The sequence below is a fragment of the Nerophis ophidion genome, linkage group LG18 (assembly GCF_033978795.1).
Source record: "Nerophis ophidion isolate RoL-2023_Sa linkage group LG18, RoL_Noph_v1.0, whole genome shotgun sequence".
NCBI lineage: Eukaryota > Metazoa > Chordata > Actinopteri > Syngnathiformes > Syngnathidae > Nerophis > Nerophis ophidion.
The window spans coordinates 35,015,778-35,043,762 of record NC_084628.1 but is presented as its reverse complement, the minus strand read 5'-3'; the positions used below and the strand labels follow the sequence as shown (position 1 = coordinate 35,043,762).

The 27,985-nt window shown below is 38.4% G+C and overlaps 1 protein-coding gene across 1 annotated transcript; it reads left to right on the top strand.

Annotated features, from left to right (window-relative positions):
- LOC133537393 (zona pellucida-like domain-containing protein 1) lies at positions 1-27,984 on the top strand. The gene is made up of 10 exons (XM_061878405.1): positions 1-265; positions 7,381-7,601; positions 7,707-7,888; positions 17,025-17,097; positions 18,703-18,800; positions 21,114-21,194; positions 21,322-21,493; positions 21,574-21,679; positions 27,348-27,377; positions 27,524-27,984. Exons 1-10 carry the CDS (start codon positions 151-153, stop codon positions 27,697-27,699), a joined length of 1,254 nt encoding a protein of 417 aa, XP_061734389.1. The 5' UTR covers positions 1-150; the 3' UTR covers positions 27,700-27,984.
- Position 27,985: the final 1 nt, after the last annotated feature.

Below are 27,985 nucleotides of genomic sequence, written 5' to 3'. Positions count from 1 at the left end.
GGCCGGAATCAGAAGGACTGGAGAACCCCAGGAGAGAAGGTCGCACCGCTTTGATCGGGGGGTTTTTGATCGGACTTTTTGTCCGGGATTAACGCCATTTCTGAGAATGCGCTCCACGCCATGTTGATCTTCTGAAGATTACGGCCAAAAATGAAAATGATGCCATTGTGCTTCCTCATCACCAGCCTGTTGAGTAGCGCCGCGTCGGTCTCGGCCCAGTTTAACGGATACAACTGTGACGCCAACCACCACAGCAGGTTTCCTGGTGAGGATCCTTCACATATATCTTTTCCGCTACATTGTTTCGGGGGAAATGCGTTTTGCTATGCGCAGTCGGAGGTTGTCGACATCAAGTCCCCCGATGCCTCGTACAAACCCCGTTTCCATATGAGTTGGGACATTGTGTTAGATGTAAATATAAACGGAATACAATGATTTGCAAATCCTTTTCAACCCATATTCAAATGAATGCAGTATAAAGACAAGATATTTGATGTTCAAACTAATAAACTTTATTTTTTTTGCAAATAATAATTAACTTAGAATTTCATGGCTGCAACACGTGCCAAAGTAGTTGGGAAAGGGCATGTTCACCACTGTGTTACATCACCTTTTCTTTTAACAACACTCAAACGTTTGGGAACTGAAGAAATTAATCGTTCAAGCTTTGAAAGTGGAATTCTTTCCCATTCTTGTTTTATGTAGAGCTTCAGTCGTTCAACAATCCGGGGTCTCCGCTGTCGTATTTTACGCTTCATAATGCGCCACACATTTTCGATGGGAGACAGGTCTGGACTGCAGGCGGGCCAGGAAAGTACCCACACTCTTTTTTTTTACAAAGCCACACTGTTGTAACACGTTGTCTTGCTGAAATAAGCAGAAAAAAGACGGCGCTTAGATGGCAGCATAAGTTGTTCCAAAACCTGTATGTACTTTTCAGCATTAATGGTGCCTTCACAGATGTGTAAGTTACCCATGCCTTGGGCACTGATGCACCCCCATACCATCAACGATGCTGGCTTTTGAACTTTGCGTCGATAACAGTCTGGATGGTTTGCTTCCCCTTTGGTCCGGATGACACGATGTCGAATTTTTCCAAAAACAATCGTGGACTCGGCAGACCACAGAACACTTTTCCACTTTGCATCAGTCCATCTTGGGTGATCTCATGCCCAGGGAAGCCAGCGGCGTTTCTGGATGTTGTTGATAAATGGCTTTCGCTTTGCATGGTAGAGCTTTAACTTGTAATTATAAATAAGTGTTTGATGAGCATTCCTCAACTTTATCAGTATTTATTGCGACCCTTTCCAACTTCTTTGTCACGTGTTGCAGGCATAAAATTCTAAAAAAAGTTTACCAGTTTGAACATCAAATATGTTGTCTTTTTAGCATATTCAACAGAATTTGGGTTGAAAATGATTTGCAAATCATTGTATTCCGTTTATAATTACATCCAACACAATTTCCCAACTCATATGGAAACGGGGTTTGTATAAGCCGGACATGGACTGACTCCACTGGTTGACAGCGCACTTTTAAGATCAATGTACCAAGACTTGTTAAGTTTGCAGTCGACTTATTTCACGTCATTGCAAGAAATGGATGAAAGAGTGGTTTGAGAAAAGGTATGACATTTAAACCAGGGGTGTCGAACTCATTTTAGATCGGGGGGCCGCGTGGAGAAATATCTACTCCCAAGTAAAATCACGGCACGATAACTTAAAAATAAAGACAACTTCAGATTGCTTTTTTTTTGTTTAAAAATAGAACAAGCACATTCTGAAATTGTTAGATTTTTTTTACACTTAGTAGCAATCTATATTTATTTGTCGTTATTTATTTTTTCTGTGTGATTGTGTGATAATGTTCACTCTATCAAGATAAAAAAATAACATCAAAATCAAATCACAGTATGTTATTTATTTAGTTTTCCTTGACTGATGTACTAACATTATGTAAAAGGTAAATGGGTCATACTTTTATAGCGCTTTTCCACCATTTTAAGGAACTCAAAGCGCTTTGACACTATTTCCACATTCACCCATTCACACACTGACGGTTAACTAACCAGGACCCATCAGGAGCAAGGGTGAAGTGTCTGGCTCAAGGACACAACGGACGTGACGAGGACGGTAATTGAAACATTGACTGAAACTTTTATTCCGCAAAATTGACCACTTAATGGTAACACCCGGATAAGTTTTGCAACTTGTTTGAGTCGGAGGTGGACGTTAATCAATTCATGGTAAAAGGTGGAAGGTGGGGATTGAACTAGGAACCCTAGGGTTGCTGGCACAGACATTCTCCCAACCGCGCCACGCCGTCCAAAATGATATGGTTTATTTTGTACACAAGTAGCATCATCTACAAAGATACAAAGAATTTCTATTGCGGCATCTAGTGGACACATTTAGAACAGCAGTTTATTTTATTAAAAAAATTCCAGGTTTATATTTATTCTTAGCAAACTCATTCCGCTTGGCGCTTAAACCTGTTCGCGATTCCTGATTTAAATTGTATTCATGCAGTGTGTGTTATAATTTTTTATGTTAAAACAACAACAAAAATACCCCAGCATGTATATTTGATAAAAGATAAATAAACAAAGTTCTGCCTTTATCGAGAGACTGTACTATATAGAAGGATTTTACATCTGAAATAAGGTCACATTTTTTTCAACTTTGCTTTGTTTTTTGTTTTTGTTTTTATATTACTATTTTGTACTCATTTTTTTAACCTTGTAAAGTGTCTTTTGAAAATCGTTTTATAAATTCAATATTTTATTATCAATATTATATCAATTATTATAATTATATCAATATTATTAAATTTTTTCTTGACTGCACTTAAATGTAGAATATATATAGAATATATTTATATTATTCATATATTTTATATAATATATATAATATATATGATGTATTTTATGATATTTTTTATTGTTATTATTATTGTCTATTGTGAGAAAGCTGAGGTGTTGAATTTCCCCCAGGGGTCAATAAAATACTTTCAATTTTATTCTATTGTATTCTATTCTATTTTATAATGTCTTTTTTTTTCAACCTAAATGTTTTGCTTACTTTAAGTAATATGCAGTAAAATCTGAGATCTTAAACTGAAAACAAGCAAAAGTAATATGGCAATAAAATGCAAAAATGCAACTTTCTGGTTTGAAAAAAAAATATATAGCATTTTTGGGAGTTCATTGGGTTATTTTAATTAATGTATATTTGATTATTGACATATTACTTATGATAAAATAATTGGTGCAACGTACAGTATGTGTCTGGTAATTAAAAATATATTATATTTACCCTAATTTTAAATATTTAGTCTTTGGATTGACTTTATTTATCACACAATTCATCACAAAATGTGAGGTTGCAATGCAGATTTTACATTAGGTACAGTAACAAAAGTAAAAACTTTGTAAAACAAATTTTAATAAACTAACAATGAGTAGAAATAATAACTTGATTTTAAGTCTTATTACTGTTTTGATAAGGCAAAACTTTTTGAGTATATTCTGTACAGCCGATTTAAGTTCAAACGAGGGCTGTCAAATTTAAAAAGTTAACTCATTAACATTAATATTAACGCAAATTCAAGTAAAACATGTTTGTGTACAACATTCTGACGATAAAATAGCATCTGTGTCAATTTGGGGGTCTTTTTAGAGTTAATTTCATCCATGCAAGCAAGTACAGTATTTTACTTTCATTATTTACTATTAATCACAATTCAGTAGTGTGACTAATTTGCTTTAAAATATAATTTGACAGCAATACTTTAAACCACTTTCTCATCTGCATTAGATGGGACAAATTCTCAATTCCTAATCTAAAAAGGTTTAAAAGGAAATAATCTTATTTTACTTTATATTTATATTTGGTGTGGGAAACTTCAGGAAACCATTGTCACTAAAAACAGTTGGTCGCTACATCTGTAAATGCAAGTCAAAGCTCTACTATGCAAAGCGAAAGCCATTTATCAACAACACCCAGAAATGCCGCCAGCTTCGCTGGGCTTAAGCTCATCTAAGATGGACTGATAAAAAGTGGAAAAGTATTCTGTGGTCTGACGAGTCCACATTTCAATTTTTGGGGGGAAACTGTGGACGTTGTGTCCTCCCGATCGAAGAGGAAAAGAACTATCTGGATTGTTCTAGGCGCAAAGATGAAAAGCCAGCATCTGTGATGGTATGGGGGTGCATTAGTGCCAAGGCATGGGTAACTTACACATCTGTGAAGGCACCATTAATGCTGAAAGGTACATACAGGTTTTGGAGCAACATATGTTGCCATCCAAGCAACGTTATCATGGATGCCCCTGCTTATTTCAGCAAGAAAATGCCAAGCTATGTGTTCCAACAGTGTGGCTTCGTAGTAAAAGAGTGCGGGTACTAGACTGGCCTGCCTACAGTCCAGACCTGTCTCCCATCGAAAATGTGTGGCACATTATGAAGCGTAAAATATGACTGTTGAAAGACTGAAGCTCTACATAAAACAAGAATGGGAAAGAATTCCACTTTCAAAGCTTCAACAATTAGTTTCCTCAGTTCCCAACGTTTATTGAGTGTTGTTAAAGGAAAAGGTGATGTAACAGTGGTGAACATGCTCTTTCCCACCTACTTAGGCACATGTTGCAGCCATGAAATTCTAAGTTAATTATTATCAGCGAAAAAAAATAAAGTTTATGAGTTTGAACATCAAATATCTTGTCTTTGTAGTGCATTGAACTGAATATGGGTTGAAAACGATTTGCAAATCATTGTATTCCGTTTATATTTACATTTAACACAAATTCCCAACTCATATGGAAATGGGGTTTGAATATATATATATATATATATATATATATATATATATATATATATATATATATATATATATATATATATATATATATATATATATATATATATACATACATACACATATATGTATGTATAAATATATATGTACACATATATGCATGTATATGTATGACTATATATGTATGTACTGTATATATGTATATAAGTATGTATGTATAAGTATATATACACACATATGTATGTATGACTATATATGTATGTATATATGTATGTATATACTGTATGTATGTATATATGTACATATATATAAATACATGTATACATACATGTATATATATATGTATATATATATATACATATATATATATATATACATATATATATATATATACATACATATATATATATATATATATATATATATATATATATATATATATATATTCATATATACGTTTACACATATTTACATACATTTATACACATGTATACATAAACAACATCATCTGGTACAACCTTCCATTCAGCAAAAACGTCTCAACTAATATCGGCCACAAGTTCCTCACTTTGATCGACAAACACTTCCCCAAAGGCAACACCCTAAGAAAAGTATTCAACAAGAACAACATTAAATTGAGCTACAGCTGTATGATTATCATACAACAAATAATTTCAAATCACAACAAAGCAATTGCAAAAGGACTGCCTGCCCTCAGACTGAACGACTCCGAAACAAATAAGTAATATAACTGACCCAGGAAACCTGATTGGCTTCTCAACGGGGGTTGCTTACAAACATCAGTCGTTTACCAAGCAAAGGTAACACACAAGGACATTAACACATCCCACACGTACGTAGGATTAACCGGAGGAGAGTTTAAAGCCAGATTGAATAATCACAAGGCCTCCTTCAGAAACCAGACCTTGCGGAATCCTACAGAACTCAGCAAGCACATTTGGAACCTCAAAGACAATAATGTTGAATATTCAGTAACATGGCAAATTCTTGCATCCAGCACACCTTACAACAGTGGTAATAAAAGATGCAACCTATGCTTAAACTGTTTATCATATATCACCCAGACCAGTCATTCCTCAACAAGCGCGGTGAAATCATATCAGCATGCCGTCACAGACAGAAACACCGCCTAGGTAACACAGGAGCAAATCACCACACCCTAGGCCTGCCTGTTCCCACCCACTCTGTGCCCTATATAAACCATTGTATGTGAATGCTTCCATTAAAATCTCCTGACGATTGAGGGAACCCCTCATGAAACAGTTCTGTAGAGATGAAGTAGTCTTGTGATTTTTCCCACACATACATATTGCGCTCTACCACGGTATCGAGCACTATTCTCTGGATAATCCAATTAAGACACATATATATATATATATATATATATATATATATATATATATATATATATATATATATATATATACTGTATACAACTATGTCAGTCTATTTAAAGTTTCATGCACTTAATTTTATCAATGTTTAGTAGTCACTCTCATTAAACCATGGGTGTCAAACTCTGGCCCGCGGGCCAAATTGGGCCCGCCGTGTAATTTAATTTGGCCCTTGAGGCAATATCAAAATAACATTAGAGCTGGCCCGCCGATATTATACAGGGGCGGTGTCGCTGTAACACCGCACTCACCGCTAGTACTCATACTTGCCCACCCTCCCGATTTTCCGGGAGACTCCCGAAATTCAGTGTGTCTCCCGAAAAACATTCTCCCGATTTCCACCCGGACAACAATATTGGGGGCGTGCCTTAAAGGCACTGCCTTTAGCGCCCTCTCCATACAAACAGCGTGCCGGCCCAGTCACATTATATATGCGGCTTCTACACAGAGGTATGTGAATGCAAGGCATACTTGGTCAACAGCCATACAGGTCGCACTGAGGGTGGCCGTATAAACAACTTTAACACTGTTACAAATATGCGCCACACTGTGAACCCACACCAAACAAGAATGACAAACACATTTCGGGAGAACATCCGCACCGTAACACAACATAAACACAACAGAAGAAATACCCAGAACCCCTTGCTGCAATAACTCTTCCGGGATGCTACAATATAAACCGCTCGCTACCAACAACCCCCTCTCTTCAATTTATTTTCAAGTTTATTAGCCTGTGGAAAAAGTTAGTGTTGATATTTACCTCAGAAGGCTGCAAATGGAAAAGAGACATTCAATTTTTTATGAACATTTTATTTAATATGCCATTGATGTTTTTTCGTTTGTTTTTTTGAAAGTTGATTTTGCACTATTAAGTTATATAAGCGTTGCTTGTTCCATATTCAGTGTTAAAGCAAATCAGTGTAGCAAACCGAGCAATAATTATTGATATTTTTATTATTATTATTTGAAACTCGATTTTGCATGTCACTATAAAGTTATGTAAGCCTTGCTCGTTCAATATTCAATGCAAAACTTGTTGGGGTCCCTATTAAAAGGTTCATTTGTTCAACCTTGGCCCGCATCTTTGTTCAGGTCAGGGTTAGTCGATTTTAAAAATAAAAAAGATCCTCTATTATATTTTTTTCCAGGCGAGCGGGACATCAGCGTATACTGCGGCGTCCAGACCATCACTGTGAAGATCAACTTCTGCCCCGTGCTGTTCTCCGGCTACAGCGACACGGACTTGGCCCTCAACGGTCACTATGACGATGCCCAGTGCCGCGGCTTCATCAACAATAACACTTTCCCCACAGCTGTGCTGTTCAGCATTGGCCTCAGCACCCTGGAAGCGTGCGGTAACAGCCTGGTGGTAAACAACACACAAAAGGCCCTTCTGTCTGTATAAATACCACTTTGTTGTTTATTGACTCAGTAGTGTGGTGCACGGCTCGAGGATCTTTGTCTCTCTCTGCAGGTCACGACAGCCCAGGGGGCCAATGCTTACGGGAATATGTCCCTGGTACAAATTGGAAGCGTCTCCGGCTTTATTGATACGCCTGATCCGCCGACTATAATCAGCTACCTCCCTGGTTTGTTATACAAATTCAGCTGCAGCTACCCACTGGAGTACCTGGTCAATAACTCACAGATGGCATCGTAAGTTGCATCGCTGTAGTCGACCATAACAATCGATAAATATAAATACTGGTGTTCCGATACAACTTTTTCTTTTCCAATACCGATACAGAGATAACGGAGCCTTGGGAATTGGCCAATACCAATAAATATGGTATCTACTTTATTATTTTGTAGTGTATATATATATATATATATATATATATATATATATATATATATATATATATATATATATATATACATATATGTACATAATACATATATGTTATATTTCATATTGCTACTATGGTACATTTGTAGTCTACCATACACCTGCTTTATCCTTTCCATTCTTTGTGAACGATTTCCCTTGTGGATTAATAAAGTTCGCCTAAGACCAAGTCTAAGTCTATTAAAGGGGAACATTATCACCATTTCAAAAGGGTTAAAAACAATAAAAATCAGTTCCCAGTGGCTTGTTGTATTCTTTGAAGTTTTTTTCAAAATTTTACCGGTCTCGAAATACCCCTAAATAAAGCTTTAAAGTGCCTTATTTTCGACTCTCTGCGAATACACTGGCCATTTCCCTGTGACGTCACACAGTGCTGCCAATGTAAACAAACAATGGGAACACCACAGCAAGATATAGTGACATTAGCTCGGATTCAAACTCGGATTTCAGCGACTTAAGCGATTCAACAGATTACGCATGTATTGAAACAGATGGTTGGAGTATGAAAATATTGAAGAAGAAACTGAAGCTATTGAGCGAATAGCTATTGACGCTATTCATAGCCATAGCATGGCCGAAAAGCTGCGTTAGCATCGCCGGTAAAATGTGCGGACCAAACGATCAGGACTTTGGCATCTTGTGACACTGGAGCAACTTAAATCCGTCGATTGGTAAGTGTTTTTTTCGCATTAAATGTGGGTGGAAGGAAACGTAATATAGTTGCGAATGCGTCTACAGGTTATCCGTACATCTCTGTGCCATATCTGCCTGCTTCAGCACCGCCGGTAAATAGCATTTTAGCATCGATTAGCGTAGCATGTTAGCATCGATTAGCTGGCAGTCAACATCATTTCGTTGACTTTCGTTGCAAATGCATCTGCAGGTTATCCATACATCTCTGTGCCATGTCTGTCTTAGCATCGCCGGTCAAATGTGGAGACACTCTGGCACATTCAATGGGGGTCTGGCGGCAGACACTTTCGCATCTTCGGGCCAGTGGTGCAACTTGAATCCCTCCCTGTTAGTGTTCTTACACACTCCGACAACACACCGTCGAGGCATGATGTCTCCAAGGTTCCAAAAAATAGTCAAAAAAACAGAAAATAACAGAGCTGAGACCCAGTGTTTGTAATGTGTTGAAAATGAAAATGGTGGGTGTATTACCTCGGCGACGTCACATTCTGACGTCATCGCCTCCAGCGCGATAAACAGAAAGGCGTTTAATTCGCCAAAATTCACCCATTTAGAGTTCGGAAATCTGTTAAAAAAATAGATGGTCTTTTTTCTGCAACATCAAGGTATATATTGACGCTTACATAGGTCTGGTGATAATGTTCCCCTTTAAGTGAAATGACTTAAACAGAGAATAATGGCGGGTGTGAAAAACACAAACATTTTTATTGATAACCATCTGAAATTGACTCACGCTGTCTTTAAATTGAAGTGGAGTGGTGATAGTTTATGGTGACAGCTAGTGCACACAATATTTCATTCAATCAAGCCTCTAAGTTGAAATGATGCAGACACGTTTGTTACTGGATACCATTTTATTACGCACTTGCCTTGGGGACTTTGTATCTGTAAGTAAAATGTGACTATAATTATTTGATACATGTTCATATTTACATATGCTATGTTTTAATCAAGGACACTTATTACGTGTGTCTAGCTTGCGTGCTATTGTGTGCTTAGCTATTGTGTAGCTGCATTTGACCATTTTTTGCGTATTGTAAAAGACTTCTATAAAACAATAAAACACAAGAAATGACTGTTTCTATACCCACTTAGATAGCATTTAGCTGTTAACTTATATTGGACAGTTAACATGATAATAAAAAAAAAATGCATATTTTATATGTATATATGTACATATGAGTGTGTGTGTATATGTATATATGTATATATAAGTAAATATATATAGTCGAGGTTTCTGTGGTTGATCTGTTCTACAGTGCTGGAAAAAACTCAGCGGCCATATCATCCCTACAAGCCTGTTTCAGAAATATATATATATATATATATATATATATATATATATATATATATATATATATATATATATATATATATGTATATATATGTGTGTGTGTACTGTATGCAACTGTGTCCACCTATTTAAAGTTCCATGCACTTAATTTTATCATTGTTTAGTAGATACTCTCTTTAAATGATTAATCAAAACTTTTTCTAGGAGCAGGGAAACCTGCAAAACAGGCTTGTAGGGATGAAATAACCTCTGTTTTTTTTCTGTCCTAACGTATATGTGTAACTATGTCCACCTATTTAAAGTTTCATGCGCTTAATTTGATCAATGTTTAGTAGTTACTCTCTTTGATGGAAAATATAACTTTTTCTAGCAGCAGGGAAACCTGTGAAACAGGCTTGTAGGGATGATATAGCTTCTGTGTTTTTTCCTGACTTAATGTATGTATGCAACAATGTCCACCTATTTAAAGTTACATGCACTTAATGTTATCAATGTTTAGTGGTTACTCTCTTTAAATGATCAAAACTTATTTCTAGGAGCAGGGAAACCTAAAAAACAGGCTTGTAGGGATGAAATAGCCTCTGTGTTTTTTCCTGTCCTAATGTATATATGTAGCTATGTCCGCCTATTTAAAGTTTCATGTACTTAATGTTATCAATGTTTAGTGGTTACTCTCTTTAAATGATCAAAACTTCTTTCTAGGAGCAGGAAAACCTGCAAAACAGGCTTGTAGGGATGAAATATCCTTTGTGTTTTTTCCTGTCCTAATGTATATGTGTAACTATGTCCACCTATTTAAAGTTTCATGTGCTTAAATTGATCAATGTTTAGTAGTTACTCTCTTTGATGGAAAATATAACCTTTTCTAGCAGCAGGGAAACCTGTGAAACAGGCTTGTAGGGATAATATAGATTCTGTGTTTTTTCCTGACCAAATGTATGTATGCAACTATGTCCGCCTATTTAAAGTTACATGCACTTAATGTTATCAATGATTAGTAGTTACTGTCTTTAAATGATCAAAACTTCTTTCTAGTAGCAGGGAAACCTGAAAAACAGGCTTGTAGGGATGAAATAGCCTCTGTGTTTTTTCCTGTCCTATTGTATATATGTAACTATGTCCGCCTATTTAAAGTTTCATGTACTTAATGTTATCAATGTTTAGTGGTTACTCTCTTTAAATTATCAAAACTTCTTTCTAGGAGCAGGGAAACCTGCAAAACAGGCTTGTAGGGATGAAATATCCTCTGTGTTTTTTCCTGTCCTAACGTATATGTGTAACTATGTCCACCTATTTAAAGTTTCATGCGCTTAATTTGATCAATGTTTAGTAGTTACTCTCTTTGATGGAAAATATAACTTTTTCTAGCAGCAGGGAAACCTGTGAAACAGGCTTGTAGGGATGATATAGCTCCTGTGTTTTTTCCTGACTTAATGTATGTATGCAACTATGTCCACCTATTTAAAGTTACATGCACTTAATGTTATCAATGTTTAGTGGTTACGCTCTTTAAATGATCAAAACTTCTTTCTAGTAGCAGGGAAACCCAAAAAACAGGCCTGTAGGGATGAAATAGCCTCTGTGTTTTTTCCTGTCCTAATGTATATATGTAACTATGTCCGCCTATTTAAAGTTTCATGTACTTAATGTTATCAATGTTTAGTGGTTACTCTCTTTAAATGATCAACACTTCTTTCTAGGAGCAGGGAAACCTGCAAAACAGGCTTGTAGGGATGAAATATCCTCTGTGTTTTTTCCTGTCCTAACGTATATGTGTAACTATGTCCACCTATTTAAAGTTTCATGCGCTTAATTTGATCAATGTTTAGTAGTTACTCTCTTTGATGGAAAATATAAACTTTTTCTTGCAGCAGGGAAACCCGTGAAACAGGCTTTTAGGGATAATATAGCTTCTGTGTTTTTTCCTGACCAAATGTATGTATGCAACTATGTCCGCCTATTTAAAGTTACATGCACTTAATGTTATCAATGATTAGTAGTTACTGTCTTTAAATGATCAAAACTTCTTTCTAGTAGCAGGGAAACCTGAAAAACAGGCTTGTAGGGATGAAGTAGCCTCTGTGTTTTTTCCTGTCCTATTGTATATATGTAAAAATGCCCGCCAATTTAAAGTTTCATGCACTTAATTTTATCAATGTTTAGTAGTTACTCTCTTTAAATGATTACAACTTTTTTGTAGTAGCAGGGAAACCTGCGAAACAGGCTTGTAGGGATGAAATAGCCTCTGCGCTTTTTCATGACGTATACAGTATATATATATATATATATATATATATATATATATATATATATATACCTTATGCAACTATGTCTGCCTATTTAAAGTTTCATGCACTTAATTTGATCAATGTGTAGTAGTTACTCTCTTTAAATGATTAAAACTTTTTTCTAGTAGCAGGGAAACCTGTGAAACAGGCTTGTTGGGAGGACATAGCCTATTATTTTTTTTTTTTACTGATCTCAGGCTGATTTCCAATATCGTGTCATTTAGATTACAGTCAGTGTACATTTTTCAGAATGACTATTTGTTTGTGTTAGTCAACTCTGAACTGCTGCACACAAAAGGGTGAAAATCTGCCAAAAACTGCACTCCCACTGGGTTGCCTGTGCTATTATTTTTCGGACAAATACACGGCGGCGCTGCTATTAAACCCCAAAGAATCATTTGACATTTGTCACACATCTCAATCTTTGCCGAATCGATACAACATTTGATACGCGACCTTAAGGGGACTGACAAGCACATGCCTCACAAATATGAGCGGAATTGGTTGAAAAGCATGAAGTCTTTGCAGGGCCGCTGATACTGACTTATCTATAAGTCTATTAGGATGTTGCTTTTGATCATTAAGGTTATTTATCAGGCTTGTGCAAAATTCCCACTTGAATTGAGAAATGCTGCAAATTCCAAAGAAATTACACAAATTTGCCATAAGGTTGCAAGCAGGGAGTTGAATTTCATGAAATGATTATGGTTTGAATTCATTACAAACATGCATACAGTTACAAAATGGTACCTTACATGTTTCCACTCTCTCATTACAACATTTTACATATCTGTTGGTTCATGCCATGTACTCAATTTGTAACACTAACAAATTAAATGAATACATAAATCCAAAATATTCTTTTGAAAAATTCCAATTGATCATTTTAGTATGTTCAAGAATCATGCTTTAAAGTATATTCCATACATGACTGATTTATACATTTCATAGAAATGTTATCACCAACTACTATATTATAATTACAGAAAATGTTGTCTTTTTAAATCGACAATAAAGACTAAAAGCATCTTCTACGAAACACTTTTTAACTATGGAAAATGGTGGGGAAATAATTCATTGTCGAAAGGCAGTAAAACGGCTGGGAAGACAAAACAGAAGTCATCATCATGGACCCTCTAGCTCTCCAGTCAGATAAAATGAAGTGAATTAGTGAATTATATTTTGTATAGCGCTTTTCTCAAGTGACTCAAAGCGCTTTACATAGTGACACCCAATATCTAATAACGAAAATGTTGTCTTTTTAAATCGACAATAAAGACTAAAAGCATCTTCTATGAAACACTTTTTAACTATGGAAAATGGTGGGGAAATAATTCATTGTCGAAAGGCAGTAAAACGGCTGAGAAGACAAAACAGATGTCATCATCATGGACCCTCTAGCTCTCCAGTCAGCTAAAATGAAGTGAATTAGTGAATTATATTTTATATAGCGCTTTTCTCAAGTCACTCAAAGCGCTTTACATAGTGACACCCAATATCTAAGTTAAATTTAAACCAGTGTGGGTGGCACTGGGAGCAGGTGGGTAAAGTGTCTTGCACAAGGACACAACGGCAGTGACTAGGATGGCACAAGCGGGAATTGAACCTGCAACCCTCAAGTTGCTGTCACGGCCACTCTACCAACTCAATAACTCCGCGGTCACGTTTTGGTTAATTTACAAAACTGAAACAATACAAAAAGAATGTCATTTTCAGACACTTGTAAACGTGTTAGCATGTTCGCTAATGCTAATGACGCTAGCTTGATTTCAACATTAAAACTGTGGAATTCGCTTCCTAGCCGTACCACTGACAGACACTTCACCGGAGCCATGCGTGCAGGTTTTAACAAGGTTTTGATAATAAAGTTTCAACAAAACTTTTCTCTCCACCAGAAAGCGACTTATCAGTCCCGTCCGTATCCTCTCTCTCCTCCTGCTCCCGGCCGCTTACTGTTAAAGACAACAGATGATTAGATTAACACGTACCCCCATTGATCACCTGCCAGCTGTGTCTCGCCGTCAGCACTGCCACGCCCGCCCTCGTCTGATGGTGCTCTGTCCTCAGCACCATGGACAGAGGCGGTGACCTTTGCTCCTGCAGGCAGCACTGACAACATATCCCTCCACAAATACATTAAAACAACCCTACATACGTCACACATGGGATGGTTAAGTCAGTAAGAATTATTTCAGTTGTATTGTAAAACATACAAACTGGGGCGGCATAGCTCGGTTGGTAGAGTGGCCGTGCCAGCAACTTAAGGGTTGCAGGTTCGATTCCCGCTTCCGCCATCCTAGTCACTGCCGTTGTGTCCTTGGGCAAGACACTTTACCCACCTGCTCCCAGTGCCACCCACACTGGTTTAAATGTAACTTAGATATTGGGTTTCACTATGTAAAGCGCTTTGAGTCACTTGAGAAAAGCGCTATATAAATATAATTCACTTCACACTTCACAACTGTGAGTGATGAATAAAGAATCTTTTCGAGCAGAAACATTATAGAGGAATAGTAGACAAAATGGGATATACTTCCGGTTCAAGGGACAAAACAGGAACTACATTTTTAAACTCGCCTTAGCAAAAACAACATCACACATTTTTAGGTCTGTCGGTGTTTTATAAAGATAATTTGTTGAATAGAAAAAAAATATGGTCATTAGCGAGAAAAAATGCATGAATTAGCCGCACCGTTTTATAAGCCGCAGGGTACAAAGCAGAGGAAAAAGAGGTTAACAGGCCAAATAATATTGTAATCTGCATTGATTGTGAATAATTGTATAAGTTATCAAATAAATTTGACGGATGTTAAAAGCAAACCAATGTTTGTCAATATAAGACATCCAAAATTAGCTTTGTGTTGTAGGTGACTAAGAAAATTAGTGTAATCTAATAACGAGGGCTGTCAAAAATAAAGAATTAACTCATGTGATTAATCAAAAAAAAAAATTGAATTAAGCAGATTTACTGCACAATTTATTTTGGTCTGTCACCGTCAATGGATAAAACAAAAGTGGATTTGTGACCAAGCATTGGGGTCTTTTTTAATATTATTTGAAATTGTTAAGTTCATTGAAATCAAGCAAGTGAGTTAATGCTACTAGAAATACTTGTGATTAATCATGATTAATCCAATTTAAAAAAGTAGGATTAAACGTTTAAAAAAAATGTTTTGTTTAGTTAAAAACACAAAAAAAATAAAATAAAAAATGTTTAGTTTAAAAAAATTAATAATAACATCTTGATAATAATACAAATACAATCTGCCGAGGGCCAATACAAAATGAGCGGCGGCCTGAAATAGGGCCCCCAGGCCCCACTGACTTCATTTCCCAGAATGCTTTACTTTACCCCAATTTTGTTCTTTTTCAAATGAAAATAAACAATACAAGCTATTTCAAATGGAGGACATTTTTGTTTAATATTGTAAAAGCCAAAACCTTTGGAAATGATAAAACATGATCAATTATTCCCTTCACTATAAGAAATTTCTCTGACTTGCATTTAATTCCACTTCCTGTTATTCAAATTCAACATCCTGTAGGATGCAGCCAATTAAAAAAAAGTTAAAATTCTTCAAATTAATTACATTGAAATTGCAAATGTTGCATAAGCCTGATTTATATTACGCACACATAGTCGGCTGGCATTTCTTTCAATAAATAATTTTGACCATAACACATAGGGGGCGCCACGAGTCTCATGTACCATCATTACAGTTATTTAAGTGTTCCAACTTGGGAAATTCCATTAAAGGGGAAACCTATTTTTGATTTCAGCATGAGAAAAGCTGACTTGCACTGGATTTAGTTCCACTTCCTGTTATTCAAGTTCAAATTCAACATCCTGTCGGGTTCAGCCAAAACCAATAAAGTTCTCAATTCGTCAAATGAATTAAATTGGAATTCCAAATTCCAAATATTACATAAGCCTGATCTGTATTAGACACAAGTAGTTGACTCGCATGTCTTTCAGCAAAGAATTTTGACCACAACATATAGGGTGCGCCACGACTCTCATGTACCATCATTACAGTTATTAAATGTTCCAACTTGGGAAATTCCATTTTAGGGAAACCTATTTTTGATTTCAGCATGAGAAAAGCTGACTTGCACTGGATTTGGTTCCACTTTCTGTTATTCAAGTTGAAATTCAACATCCTGTAAGGTGCAGCCAATTCAAATAATGTTCCCAATTCTCCAAATGAATCAAATTTAAATTCCAAAAGCCTGATCTGTGTTACACACACATAGTCAACTGGCATGTCTTTCATTAAATAATTTTGACCATAACACATAGGGGGCGCCATGAGTCTCATGTACCATCATTACAGTTATTTAAGTGTTCCAACTTGGGAAATTCCATTTTAGGGGAAATCTATTTTTGATTTCTGCATGAGAAAAGCAAGGATCATTAAAGCCTGGTCAGAAGAAGTGTCCATTGGGCTCATTTGGGTTTTTCTGATTTATTGTACCAAAATAAAACTCTTAACGTCTTGTAGAAAATGTAGCCCAAAAGAGTGTGGCAAATACAGAGAAGTTGCACATACAAGTTGAGGTATGACAAGAGTGTAAACAGACTGCCTTCCTACCTGGAAAAATGTCCAAAGCCAAGAACACAAAGATTGTTTTGAAAATTCTGATACCCATTGTGTTGTGTCTTTTCAGCTCATCCGTCGCCATATCTGTCAAGGACAGCAACGGCACGTTCGTAAGCACATTGAGTCTCATGCTGTACAATGTGAGTGAGTACACGGGTCAACGCAAACAACCACACTTAAAGTGCAAAATTCAAAAGCAGTGAAGTTGGCATGTTGTGTAAATGGTAAAAAAACAAACAAAAAAAAAATAGAACACAATGATTTGCAAGTCATTTTCAACTTATGTTCAATTGAATGGACTGCAAAGACAAGATATATAATGTTCGAACTGAGAAATCAAATTTTTCTGGGTGTTGTTGATAAATGGCTTTCGCTTTGCATAGGAGAGTTTTAACTTGCAGATGTAGCGACAAACTGAAGTTACTGATAGGGGTTTCCTGAAGTGTTCCTGAGCCCATGTGGTGATATCTACCTCTCCAGTCAGCTAAACAGACTCAATAAATCCACAGTGACGTTTTGGTAAATTTACAAAACTGAAAGAATACGAAAAAAATGTCATTGGAAATTAGTAATACTAACACAGACACTTTGTAAACGTGTTAGCAAATACGCTAATGCTAACTACGCTGGCATATATATATATATATATATATATATACAGGGTTTCCCACACAGTCATTTATTTGTGGCGGCCCGCCACGAAAGAATTACGGCCGCCACAAAAAGAAAAAAGAAAGAAAAAAAAGAATTTCTTTTAAAAAATTTTATATCCGGCTTTTGACTAGCTCGACCGCTCATAAAAGCAATGAGACTCTGTCTGTGAATGGAGCTTCTAGTTACATATTATATAAATATGTACATAAAGTGTTGTAATTATATTCCAACTCCACGTTCTTCTTGGTCATCGCCGCCGCCGCCGCTGCCTCCGCAGCCTCCGCACCGCCGCCCGACCACACCACCACAAATAGATACCTGACCTGTGGGAAACGCTATTATATATACATGCATCTGTTTATATTTATTTAATTTTGTTTTTGTAAATTATTATTATCAATGTATTATTATGGATTTTTTGTTTATTTAATTGATGTATTTGTAGATACTACTTTGTTTTTTTGTTTGTTTTGTTTATTTTGCTATTTTTTTGGGGGGGGGGTGGTATGATGAGGATATAAAGTGAAGTGAAGTGAATCATATTTATATAGCGCTTTTCTCTAGTGACTCTTTACATAGTGAAACCCAATATTTATGTTACATTTAAACCAGTGTGGGGGGCACAGGGAGCAGGTGGGTAAAGTGTCTTGCTCAAGGACACAACGTCAGTGACTAGGATGGCGGAAGTGGGAATCGAACCTGCAACCCTCAAGTTGCTGGCACGGCCACGCTACCAACCGAGCTATACCGCCCCAAACAAAAAAATACTTTTGACATTTAGGGCAAACAACAGCTGTACGATGTACTGTATGTGAATATGATGTAATGGATAGAAATGTCTGATGCCGGATGTCAATAAAAAAATAAATAAAAATAAAATAAATAAATACGTTTTTACAATCTGACGAGGGACTCTAAAAAATAGCCAAACACATAGAAGTTGTAGACCTCCATGGCTGGAATTGCACTTTGGACACCACTGTTCTAAATCTCTGTATGAATGACATAGAATTTAATATTCATAAAAAGGGACAAGTGGTAAAAAATAGATGGATGGATGCCTCATGAAATACTTTCTGTGTTTTGTACAGGATTCAACATACAACCAAATGCTTGCCATCCCCATGGCGGGCCTCTCTCTGAAAACCAGGGTGTTTGCTGCAGTGAAGGCCACAAACCTGGACAAACGGTAATCATGGCGCAGTTATTTTTTTCGCTGACCCACGGACGTGACAAGATTGAAAAAATATCTCAACCGCCGCTTTTCTATAGCTAGCCTGCATTAACGGCGGACATTATGATACAAACCCTGTTTCCATATGAGTTGGTAAATTGTGTTGGATGTAAATATAAACGGAATACAATGATTTGCAAATCCTTTTCAACCCATATTCAGTTGAATCCACTGCAAAAACAACATATTTGATGTTCAAACTCATAAACTTTATTTTTTGGGGGGGAAATAATAATTAAGTTAGAATTTCATGGCTGCAACACGTGCCAAAGTAGTTGGGAAAGGGCATGTTCACCACTGTGTTACATCACCTTTTCTTTTAACAACACTCAATAAACGTTTGGGAACTGAGGAAACTAATTGTTGAAGCTTTGGAAGTGGAATTCTTTCCCATTCTTGTTTTATGTAGAGCTTCAGTCGTTCAACAGTCCGGAGACTTCGCCGTCGTAGTTTACGCTTCATAATGCACCACACATTTTCGATGGGAGACAGGCGGGCCAGGAAAGTACCCGCACTCTTTTACTACGAAGCCACGCTGTTGTAACACGTGCTGAATGTTGCTTGGTATTGTCTTGCTAAAATAAGCAGGAGCGTCCATGAAAAAGACGGCGCTTAGATGGCAGCATATGTTGTTCCAAAACCTGTATGTACCTTTCAGCATTAATGGTGCCTTCACAGATGTGTAAGTTACCCATGCCATGGGCACTAATGCACTAATACCATCACAGATGCTGGCTTGTGAACTTTGTGTCGATAACAGTCTGGGAGGTTTGCTTCCCCTTTTGTCCGGATGACACGATGTTGAATATTTCCCCCAAAAATTTGAAATGTGGACTTGTCAGATCACAAAACACTTTTCCACTTTGCATCAGTCCATCTTAGATGATCTCGGGCCCAGAAAAGCTGGTGTCGTTTCTGGATGTTGTTGATAAATAGCTTTCGCTTTCCATAGTAGAGCTTTAACTTGCACTTACAGATGTAGCGATAAACTGTATTTAGGGACAGTGGTTTTCTGAAGTGTTCCTGAGTCCATGTGGTGATATCCTTTAGAGATTGATGTCGGTTTTTTCATAGTGCCGTCTTAGGGATCGAAGGTCACGGTCATCCAATGTTGGTTTCCGGCCATGCCGCGTACGTGGAGTGATTTCTCCAGATTCTCTTAACCTTTTGATGATATTATGGACCGTAGATGTTGAAATCCCTAAATTTCTTGCAATTGCACTTTGAGAAACCTTGTTCTTAAACTGTTTGACTATTTGCTCATGCAGTTGTGGACAAAGGGGTGTACCTCGCCCCCATCCTTTCTTGTGAAAGACTGAGCATTTTTTGGGAAGCTGTTTTTATACCCAATCATGGCACCCCCCTGTTCCCAATTAGCCTCCAATCCTAAGTGTTTGATTAGTATTCCTCAACTTTATCAGTATTTATTGCCACTTTTCCCAACTTCTTTGTCACGTGTTGCTGGCATCAAATTCTAAAGTTAATGATTATCAGTTTGAACATCAAATATCTTGTCTTTGTAGTGCATTCAACTGAATATGGGTTGAAAAGGATTCGGAAACCATAGTAGAGCTTTAACTTGCACTTACACATGTATCGACAAACTGTATTTAGGGACAGTGGTTTTCTGAAGGGTTCTTGAGCCCATGTGGTGATATCCTTTAGAGATTGATGTCGGTTTTTGCATAGTGCCGTCTGAGGGATCGAAGGTCACGGTCATCCAATGTTGGTTTCCGGCCATGCCGCTTACGTGGAGTGATTTCTCCAAATTCTCTGAACCTTTTGATGATAATATGGACCGTAGATGTTGAAATCCCTAAATTTCTTGCAATTGCACTTTGAGAAACGTTGTTCTTAAACTGTTTGACTATTTGCCCCCATCCTTTCTTGTGAAACACTGAGCAATTTTTGGGAAGCTGTTTTTATACCCAATCATGGCACCCACCTGTTCCCAATTAGCCTGCGAACCCGTGGGATGTTCAAAATAAGTGTTTGATTAGTATTCCTCAACTTTATCAGAATGTATTGCCACTTTTCCCAACTTCTTTGTCACGTGTTGCTGGCATCAAATTCTAAACTTAATGATTATTTGCAAATCATTGTATTCCGTTTATATTTACATCTAGCACAATTTCCCAACTCATATAGAAACGGGGTTTGTATTATACGACACTGAGGCGCCGGACCGGGACAGAGAAAGACCCACCTGTGTTCCGTAGTTAGATGTCTATCTTGCGTCCCAATCTGACAGTTTTTGTCCTCCTATAGTTGGAACATCTTGATGGACTACTGTTACACAACCCCCTCAGGGAATCCTAATGATGAACTCCGCTACGACCTTTTCCTGGGGTAATCCAGCGTCTTTCTCCCGACGATAAAGGCTGGATGAAACCACAAAAGGGGCCGCCATTACCCATTCAGTCAGTGTTTTCTGAATATGTGCAGGTCATATCAGTGGTTTCTCCCTTCCACACAGCTGCTACAAAGACCCGCAGACGACCGTTTTCGAGAACGGGAAGAGCCAGATGGGCCGATTCTCCTTTGAGGTGTTCCGTTTCGTGAAGCACCGGCACCAGAAGATGTCCACGGTCTTCCTGCACTGCGTCACCAAGCTCTGCAAGACGGACGACTGCATCATGCTCATGCCGGTATACCTTTGAAGCGGACCCGTGTCACACAAAGTCTCTTATTTCGAGACTGAAAAGTTGTCCGACTGTTTGTTTGGCAGATATGTGGGCGGCGCCGTAGGCGGGATGAAGGGGCTAGCATTGGTTCGTCCCCAGCTGCGAGTGGGAACGCCATCATTAGCGCCGGACCCATTATTACCAGGAGTGGTATGAAGTAACTTTTCTTCTTCTTTTGGTCGAAAGTCAATCATATTGTTCCATCTCATTGGGTACTAACTGCAGTGGCACAGTACAAAAATGAGAGAGGAGCTACGCATATTGATAGTTCAACAAAGAACGTTTTTTCTGGGCTATAAGGCGCCCTTGACCGGAATAAGTCTGGTTTTGCTTACCGACTTCGAAGCTATTTTATTTGCTTCATAGTGTAGCGATTAGAGTAATGGCGCTTTTCTACCTTCAAGGTACTCAAAGCACTTTGACACTATTTCCACATTCACCCATTCATGCACACATTCACAAACTGATTGCGGGAGCTGCCGTGCAAGGCGCTAACCACGACCCATCAGGAGCAAGGGTGAAGTCAATCAATCAATCAATCAATCAATCAATCAATGTTTATTTATATAGCCCTAAATCACAAATGTCTCAAAGTACTGTACAAACCATTACGACTACGACATCCTCGGAAGAACCCACAAAAGGGCAAGGAAAGGAAATATTGCTTTCCTCCTCTCTAAGGTTCTCATAGTCATCATTGTCACCGACGTCCCACTGGGTGTGAGTTTTCCTTGCCCTTATGTGGGCCTACCGAGGATGTCGTGGTGGTTTGTGCAGCCCTTTGAGACACTAGTGATTTAGGGCTATATAAGTAAACATTGATTGATTGATTGAAAACTCACACCCAGTGGGCAGGGAGAATTCACATCCAGTGGGACGCCAGTGACAATGCTGACTACGAGAAACCTTGGAGAGGACCTCAGATGTGGGCAACCCCCCCTCTAGGGGACCGAAAGCAATGGATGTCGAGCGGGTCTAACATGATACTGTGAAAGTTCAATCCATAGTGGCTCCAACACAGCCGCGAGAGTTCAGTTCAAAGCGGATCCAAGACAGCAGCGAGAGTCCCGTCCACAGGAAACCATCCCAAGCGGAGGCCGATCAGCAGCGTGGAGATGTCCCCAACCGATACACAGGCGAGCGGTTCATCCTGGGTCCCGAAGAGTGGTCCATCCTGGGTCTCGACTCTGGACAGCCAGTACTTCATCCATGGTCATCGGACCGGACCCCCTCCACAAGGGAGGGGGGGACATAGGAGAAAAAAGAAAAGAAGCGGCAGATCAACTGGTCTAAAAAGGAGGTCTATTTAAAGGCTAGAGTATACAGATGAGTTTTAAGGTGAGACTTATATGCTTCTACTGAGGTAGCATCTCGAACTGTTACTGGGAGGGCATTCCAGAGTACTGGAGCCCGAACGGAAAACGCTCTATAGCCCGCTGACTTTTTTTGGGCTTTAGGAATCACTAACAAGCCGGAGTCTTTTGAACGCAGATTTCTTGCCGGGACATATGGTACAATACAATCGGCAAGATAGGATGGAGCTAGACCGTGTAGTATTTTATACGTAAGTAATAAAACCTTAAATTCACATCTTAAGTGCACAGGAAGCCAGTGCAGGTGAGCCAGTACAGGCGTAATATGATCAAACTTTCTTGTTCTTGTCAAAAGTCGAGCTGCCGCATTTTGTACCAACTGTAATCTTTTAATGCTAGACATGGGGAGGAGACCCGAAAATAATACGTTACAGTAATCGAGACGAGACGTAACAAACGCATGGATAATGATCTCGGCGTCTTTAGTGGACAACATGGAGCGAATTTTGGCGATGTTACGGAGATGAAAGAAGGCCGTTTTAGTAACGCTTTTAATGTGTGACTCAAAGGAAAGAGTTGAGTCGAAGATAATACCCTGATTCTTTACCGAGTCACCTTGTTTTATTATTTGGTTGTCAAATGTTAAAGTTGTATTATTAAATAGAGGTCGGTGTCTAGCAGGACCGATAATCAGCATTTCCGTTTTTTTGGCGTTAAGTTGCAAAAAATTTGCTGACATCCATTGTTTAATTTCATTAAGACACGCTTCCAACTGACTACAGTCTGGCGTGTTTGTCAGCTTTAGGGGCACGTCTTGCTCAAGGACACAACGGACGTGACGAGGTTGGTAGAAGGCGGTGGATCGGACCAGGAACCCACAGGTTGCTGGCAAAGCCACTCTCCCAACCGTGCCACGCCGTCCCCCGTGTGACAAGTAGATGGCAGTCAAACATAAGAGATACATCTCGACTGCAATATGACTCAAGTAAACAACACCAAAATGTTATATGTTCCATTCAAATTATGGAACATTACACGCGGCGCTCAAAAATCTATCAAAATGTTTTAGTATGAGTTTGGTAAGCTAGAAGCCACACCGCTTGATGGATTGTACTGTGCTTCAATATACAAGTATTATTATTTTCACGGCGTGGTTTGTGCACCTTACTGCGGGGTTTGTTCTCCCGAAATGCAGATGGACTACTCCGGACAAGGCGTGCAGTTAAAACCATGATTTATTCCTCGAAAATCAAAGAAGCACCAAAAACAGCAAAACAAGACGGAGGAAAAAAGGGTCGATCTCACTGGCTGCTGGGGCTAACACTTAGCATAGACTAGAGACAGGAATGATCACGTAGCAGTTGCGTGTAGGAAACACTTAGCATGAACTATAGACATGGAATACTCAGGGAAATGTGGCATGAAACTAACAAGACTTACGTAGACAAAGCGAAGAATGACGGCAGCCCAACTGACTGGCAAAAACAGGCTTAAATAGTGCCTCTGTTTAGAAAAAGATGAGCGTCCCAAACACCAGAGGCAGGTGAAAACAATAAGCAACCATAGCAACCAAACCAAACTCAGGTGGCACAAACAGGAACTAAATAAATGATAAATGGGTTGTACTTGTATAGCGCTTTTCTACCTTCAAGGTACTCAAAGCGCTTTGACACTACTTCCACATTTACCCATTCACACACACGTTCACACACTGATGGAGGGAGCTGCCATGCAAGGCGCCAACCAGCACCCATCAGGAGCAAGGGTGAAGTGTCTTGCTCAGGACACAACGGACGTGACGAGGTTGGTTCTAGGTGGGATTTGAACCAGTCACCCTCGGGTTGCGCATGGCCACTCTTCCACTGCGCCAAAACTAACAGAAAATACAAAAACATGATCCGGATTACGGATCATGACAATTATGGTGTGTGTACAAGGTAAGACATATTAACTTGCGTTTTGTTTCGTAATATTATGCGAAAGCAACTTTTCTTACCTTCTGGTACATGCTGATCTGTTTTTGGGATCTGCATAAGTCCTGGATTTTTCAATAAGCTTCTTTGTTTTCTCTATCTTCTTTTTACCCATAAAAAGAAAATATTGCCATTTCTAATATAAATTAGTGTAAAGTTCTTAGTTTTATGTGTCAGTAAACTTGCCATGAAAGCACTAAAACATACCGGTGCAGTGAGTTTACATTATTCACCCAAGGAACTTTAGTTAATAGAGGGTTCCGGTTGGACGGTTTTTCACGGGACACATTTCCGGCTTTGTTGTTGCACTAGCGAGCCACGGATGAGGAGATGTTGCTCCGTTATTGATTGAAGTAAAGTTTGAATGTCATTAAAACAGTTAACTCCATCTTTTGACACTTCTTCCACTCCCGTCCTTGCACGCTACACCGTTACAACAAAGATGATGGGGAGAAGAGAATGCCGAAGGTGAGCCACGTAAATAAGACCCGCCCAAAAAACGGCTCATCCTGAAGAAACTGTCAGAAAGCAACTTGAAGATGAACGGTAAACATCATCTATGCAACATTTTGACCAAAGAAACACCATTACATGTTATGTAGACCACAAGGAAGTGTTTTTCATTTAGAACAAAAAATAAATAAAATGACACCTTTAATGAGCCCTATAATCCGGTGCGCCTTGAGACCTGAGTAGACCTGCTCATCGGCAACGCGCATCATATTCCGGTGCGCCCTATGGTCCGGAAAATACGGTACACAGGATTACACGATTTTCATTCTATTTCTATTGCTTGTCTGACACGTGGTGGTCAACTAAACAAACACAGCTACTGTGTGTGAACTAGATTTGTCGATTGATCTCATCGATTATCTGTCGGTGGTGTTCCCAGAAATGTCCAACTATCTGGTGACCCAGATGTCAATCTACAAGACTTAAAAAAGCCTGGAGGTTTACAACGTCTATGTGTGTGGCTAAGTCAACAAATTGGTATAATTTTTGCTCGGGTAAAACTGCATTTCATGATTGAACTTTGCGTTTTGCAAAGATGTGTCTTTGTAAACAAACTGCGAGTGGAACTCGACAATCTTGATTCACTATTTTTCTTCTTGTTTTGGTCAAAAGCCAATCCAATTGTTCCACATTTTTGGCACCATCTCATTGGGTACTAACTGTAGTGGCACAGTAAAAAAACGAGAGAGGAGCCACGCACATTGATGGTTTTTGATAGTTTCAACATGGAATCGCCAATTCTACACAGGACTACAAAATTCTTAGTCTATTTTTATTGCTTGTATTCAGTCACGTGACGCTTTCTGACAGGTTTACTTCCAGTGGACCAAGTGGTGGTCAACTAAACAAACACGGCTAATGTGTGTGAACTATCAGAGGGGTCTAGCACTTACCGCTAAAAGCAGATAGGAGAAAGAAAAATCGAACAAAGCAATGGAATCGATCCCTATATTTTATCAAAAAAAGATTTGCCGATAGATCTCAGGGTTTGGATGTCGGTAGCGTTCCCAGAGATGTCAAACTATCCGGTGCCCCAGATGTCAATCTACAAGACTTGACAAAGCATGAAGGTCTACAACTTCTATGTGTGTGGCTGGGTCAAAGAAATTGGTATCAAGACTTTCCAAGCCAATCATATTGTTCCACATTTTTGGCACCATCTCATTGGGTACTAACTGTAGTGGCACAGTACAAAAAGGAGAGAGGACCTACGCACATTGATGGTTGTTGATAGTTTCAACATGGAATCGCCAATTCTACTCAGGACTACAAAACTCTTGTTCCATTTTTATTGCTTGTATTCAGCCAGGTGACACTTTCTGATGCCTTTACTTCTAGTGGAAAAAGTGGTGGTCAACTAAACAATCATGGCTACTGTATGTGAACTATCAGAGTACGTAAGGGGCCTAGAACTTACCGCTGAAAGCAGATAGGAGAAAAAAAATTCTAACAAAGCAATGGAATCGATTCCTATACTTTATCAAAAAAAAATGTGTCGATAGATCTCAAGACTACAGAATTCTTATTCTATTTTTATACCTTGTATTCAGTCACGTGACGCTTTTTGACACGTTTGCTTCCAGTGGACAAAGTGGTGGTCAACTAAACAAACACAGCTATTGTGTGAATTCGCAAGGGGCCTAGAACTTCCCGCTAAAAGCAGATAGGAGGAAACAAAAAAATCTAACAAAGCAATGTTATCGATCCCTATACTTTTTAAAAATATATATATTTTTTATTGATCTCATGGATTGTTCGTTGGTAGCGTTCCCAGAAATGTCAAACTATCTGGTGTTTTATCACATTTTTACAAAAATGTTAATTTTTTTCCATTAGTTCAGGCACTGTTAAAGTATGGATTTGTCTTAGTATTGGTTAAAATGTAAAATATATCCATCCCTAATCATATTTGGCTCATTTTACGTTATTTTGTACTAATGAGGCATAAAAATGAAGATGATCATTTGCACATCGACGATAAAGAAGCAAGATAATGGCTAAATGTTTCATTTCTTTCAGATGACACACCTGTCAACAACTCTCAACTTGGTAAGCCAATTCATGCAATGTCACAAAATCCCCCAAAATTTTGACAATTTCCCAGCGTTGCTGGTAATGATGATACAAATTATAATGATATACCTTAGGTGGCGTATTTTATGTTTGTGCTGTTCTTTATATTCCCCGTCCCACAGCATCAGGTGACCCCTCCCAGGTGATGAACCCAGTGACCACTTCGCTGATCTCAGGCGTGGTCATCCTAGGCGGGATCAGCGTCGGCTTCGTCCTGCTGTCGCTCCACCTCCTGCGGAAGTCCCGCCTCCCCTCGGGCCCAGCAGCCTCGGGAGCTTGGAACCCTGGTTTTAAGTGAATAAGTTAAATTATCAACATATCTAAAGGATTTGTACACACGCGATGAAATATGCGTCATATTGTTCCGTGTGTCCTCCGTTAAAGAGTTAGACTCACAGTAAATAAAATTGAGATAGATAGTTTAAGACATTTTTTTCGGATGGGTGCATTCAAGTATAGCGATACCATATTGATTCATGAAATAAACAACGTGGCAGAAGCTTCTAAATACAAACTTTGCTGCAGTGCAGTGATTTTAGAACAATATTTAAGATGAGATTATGTTTTACACTTTTAAATTTGTA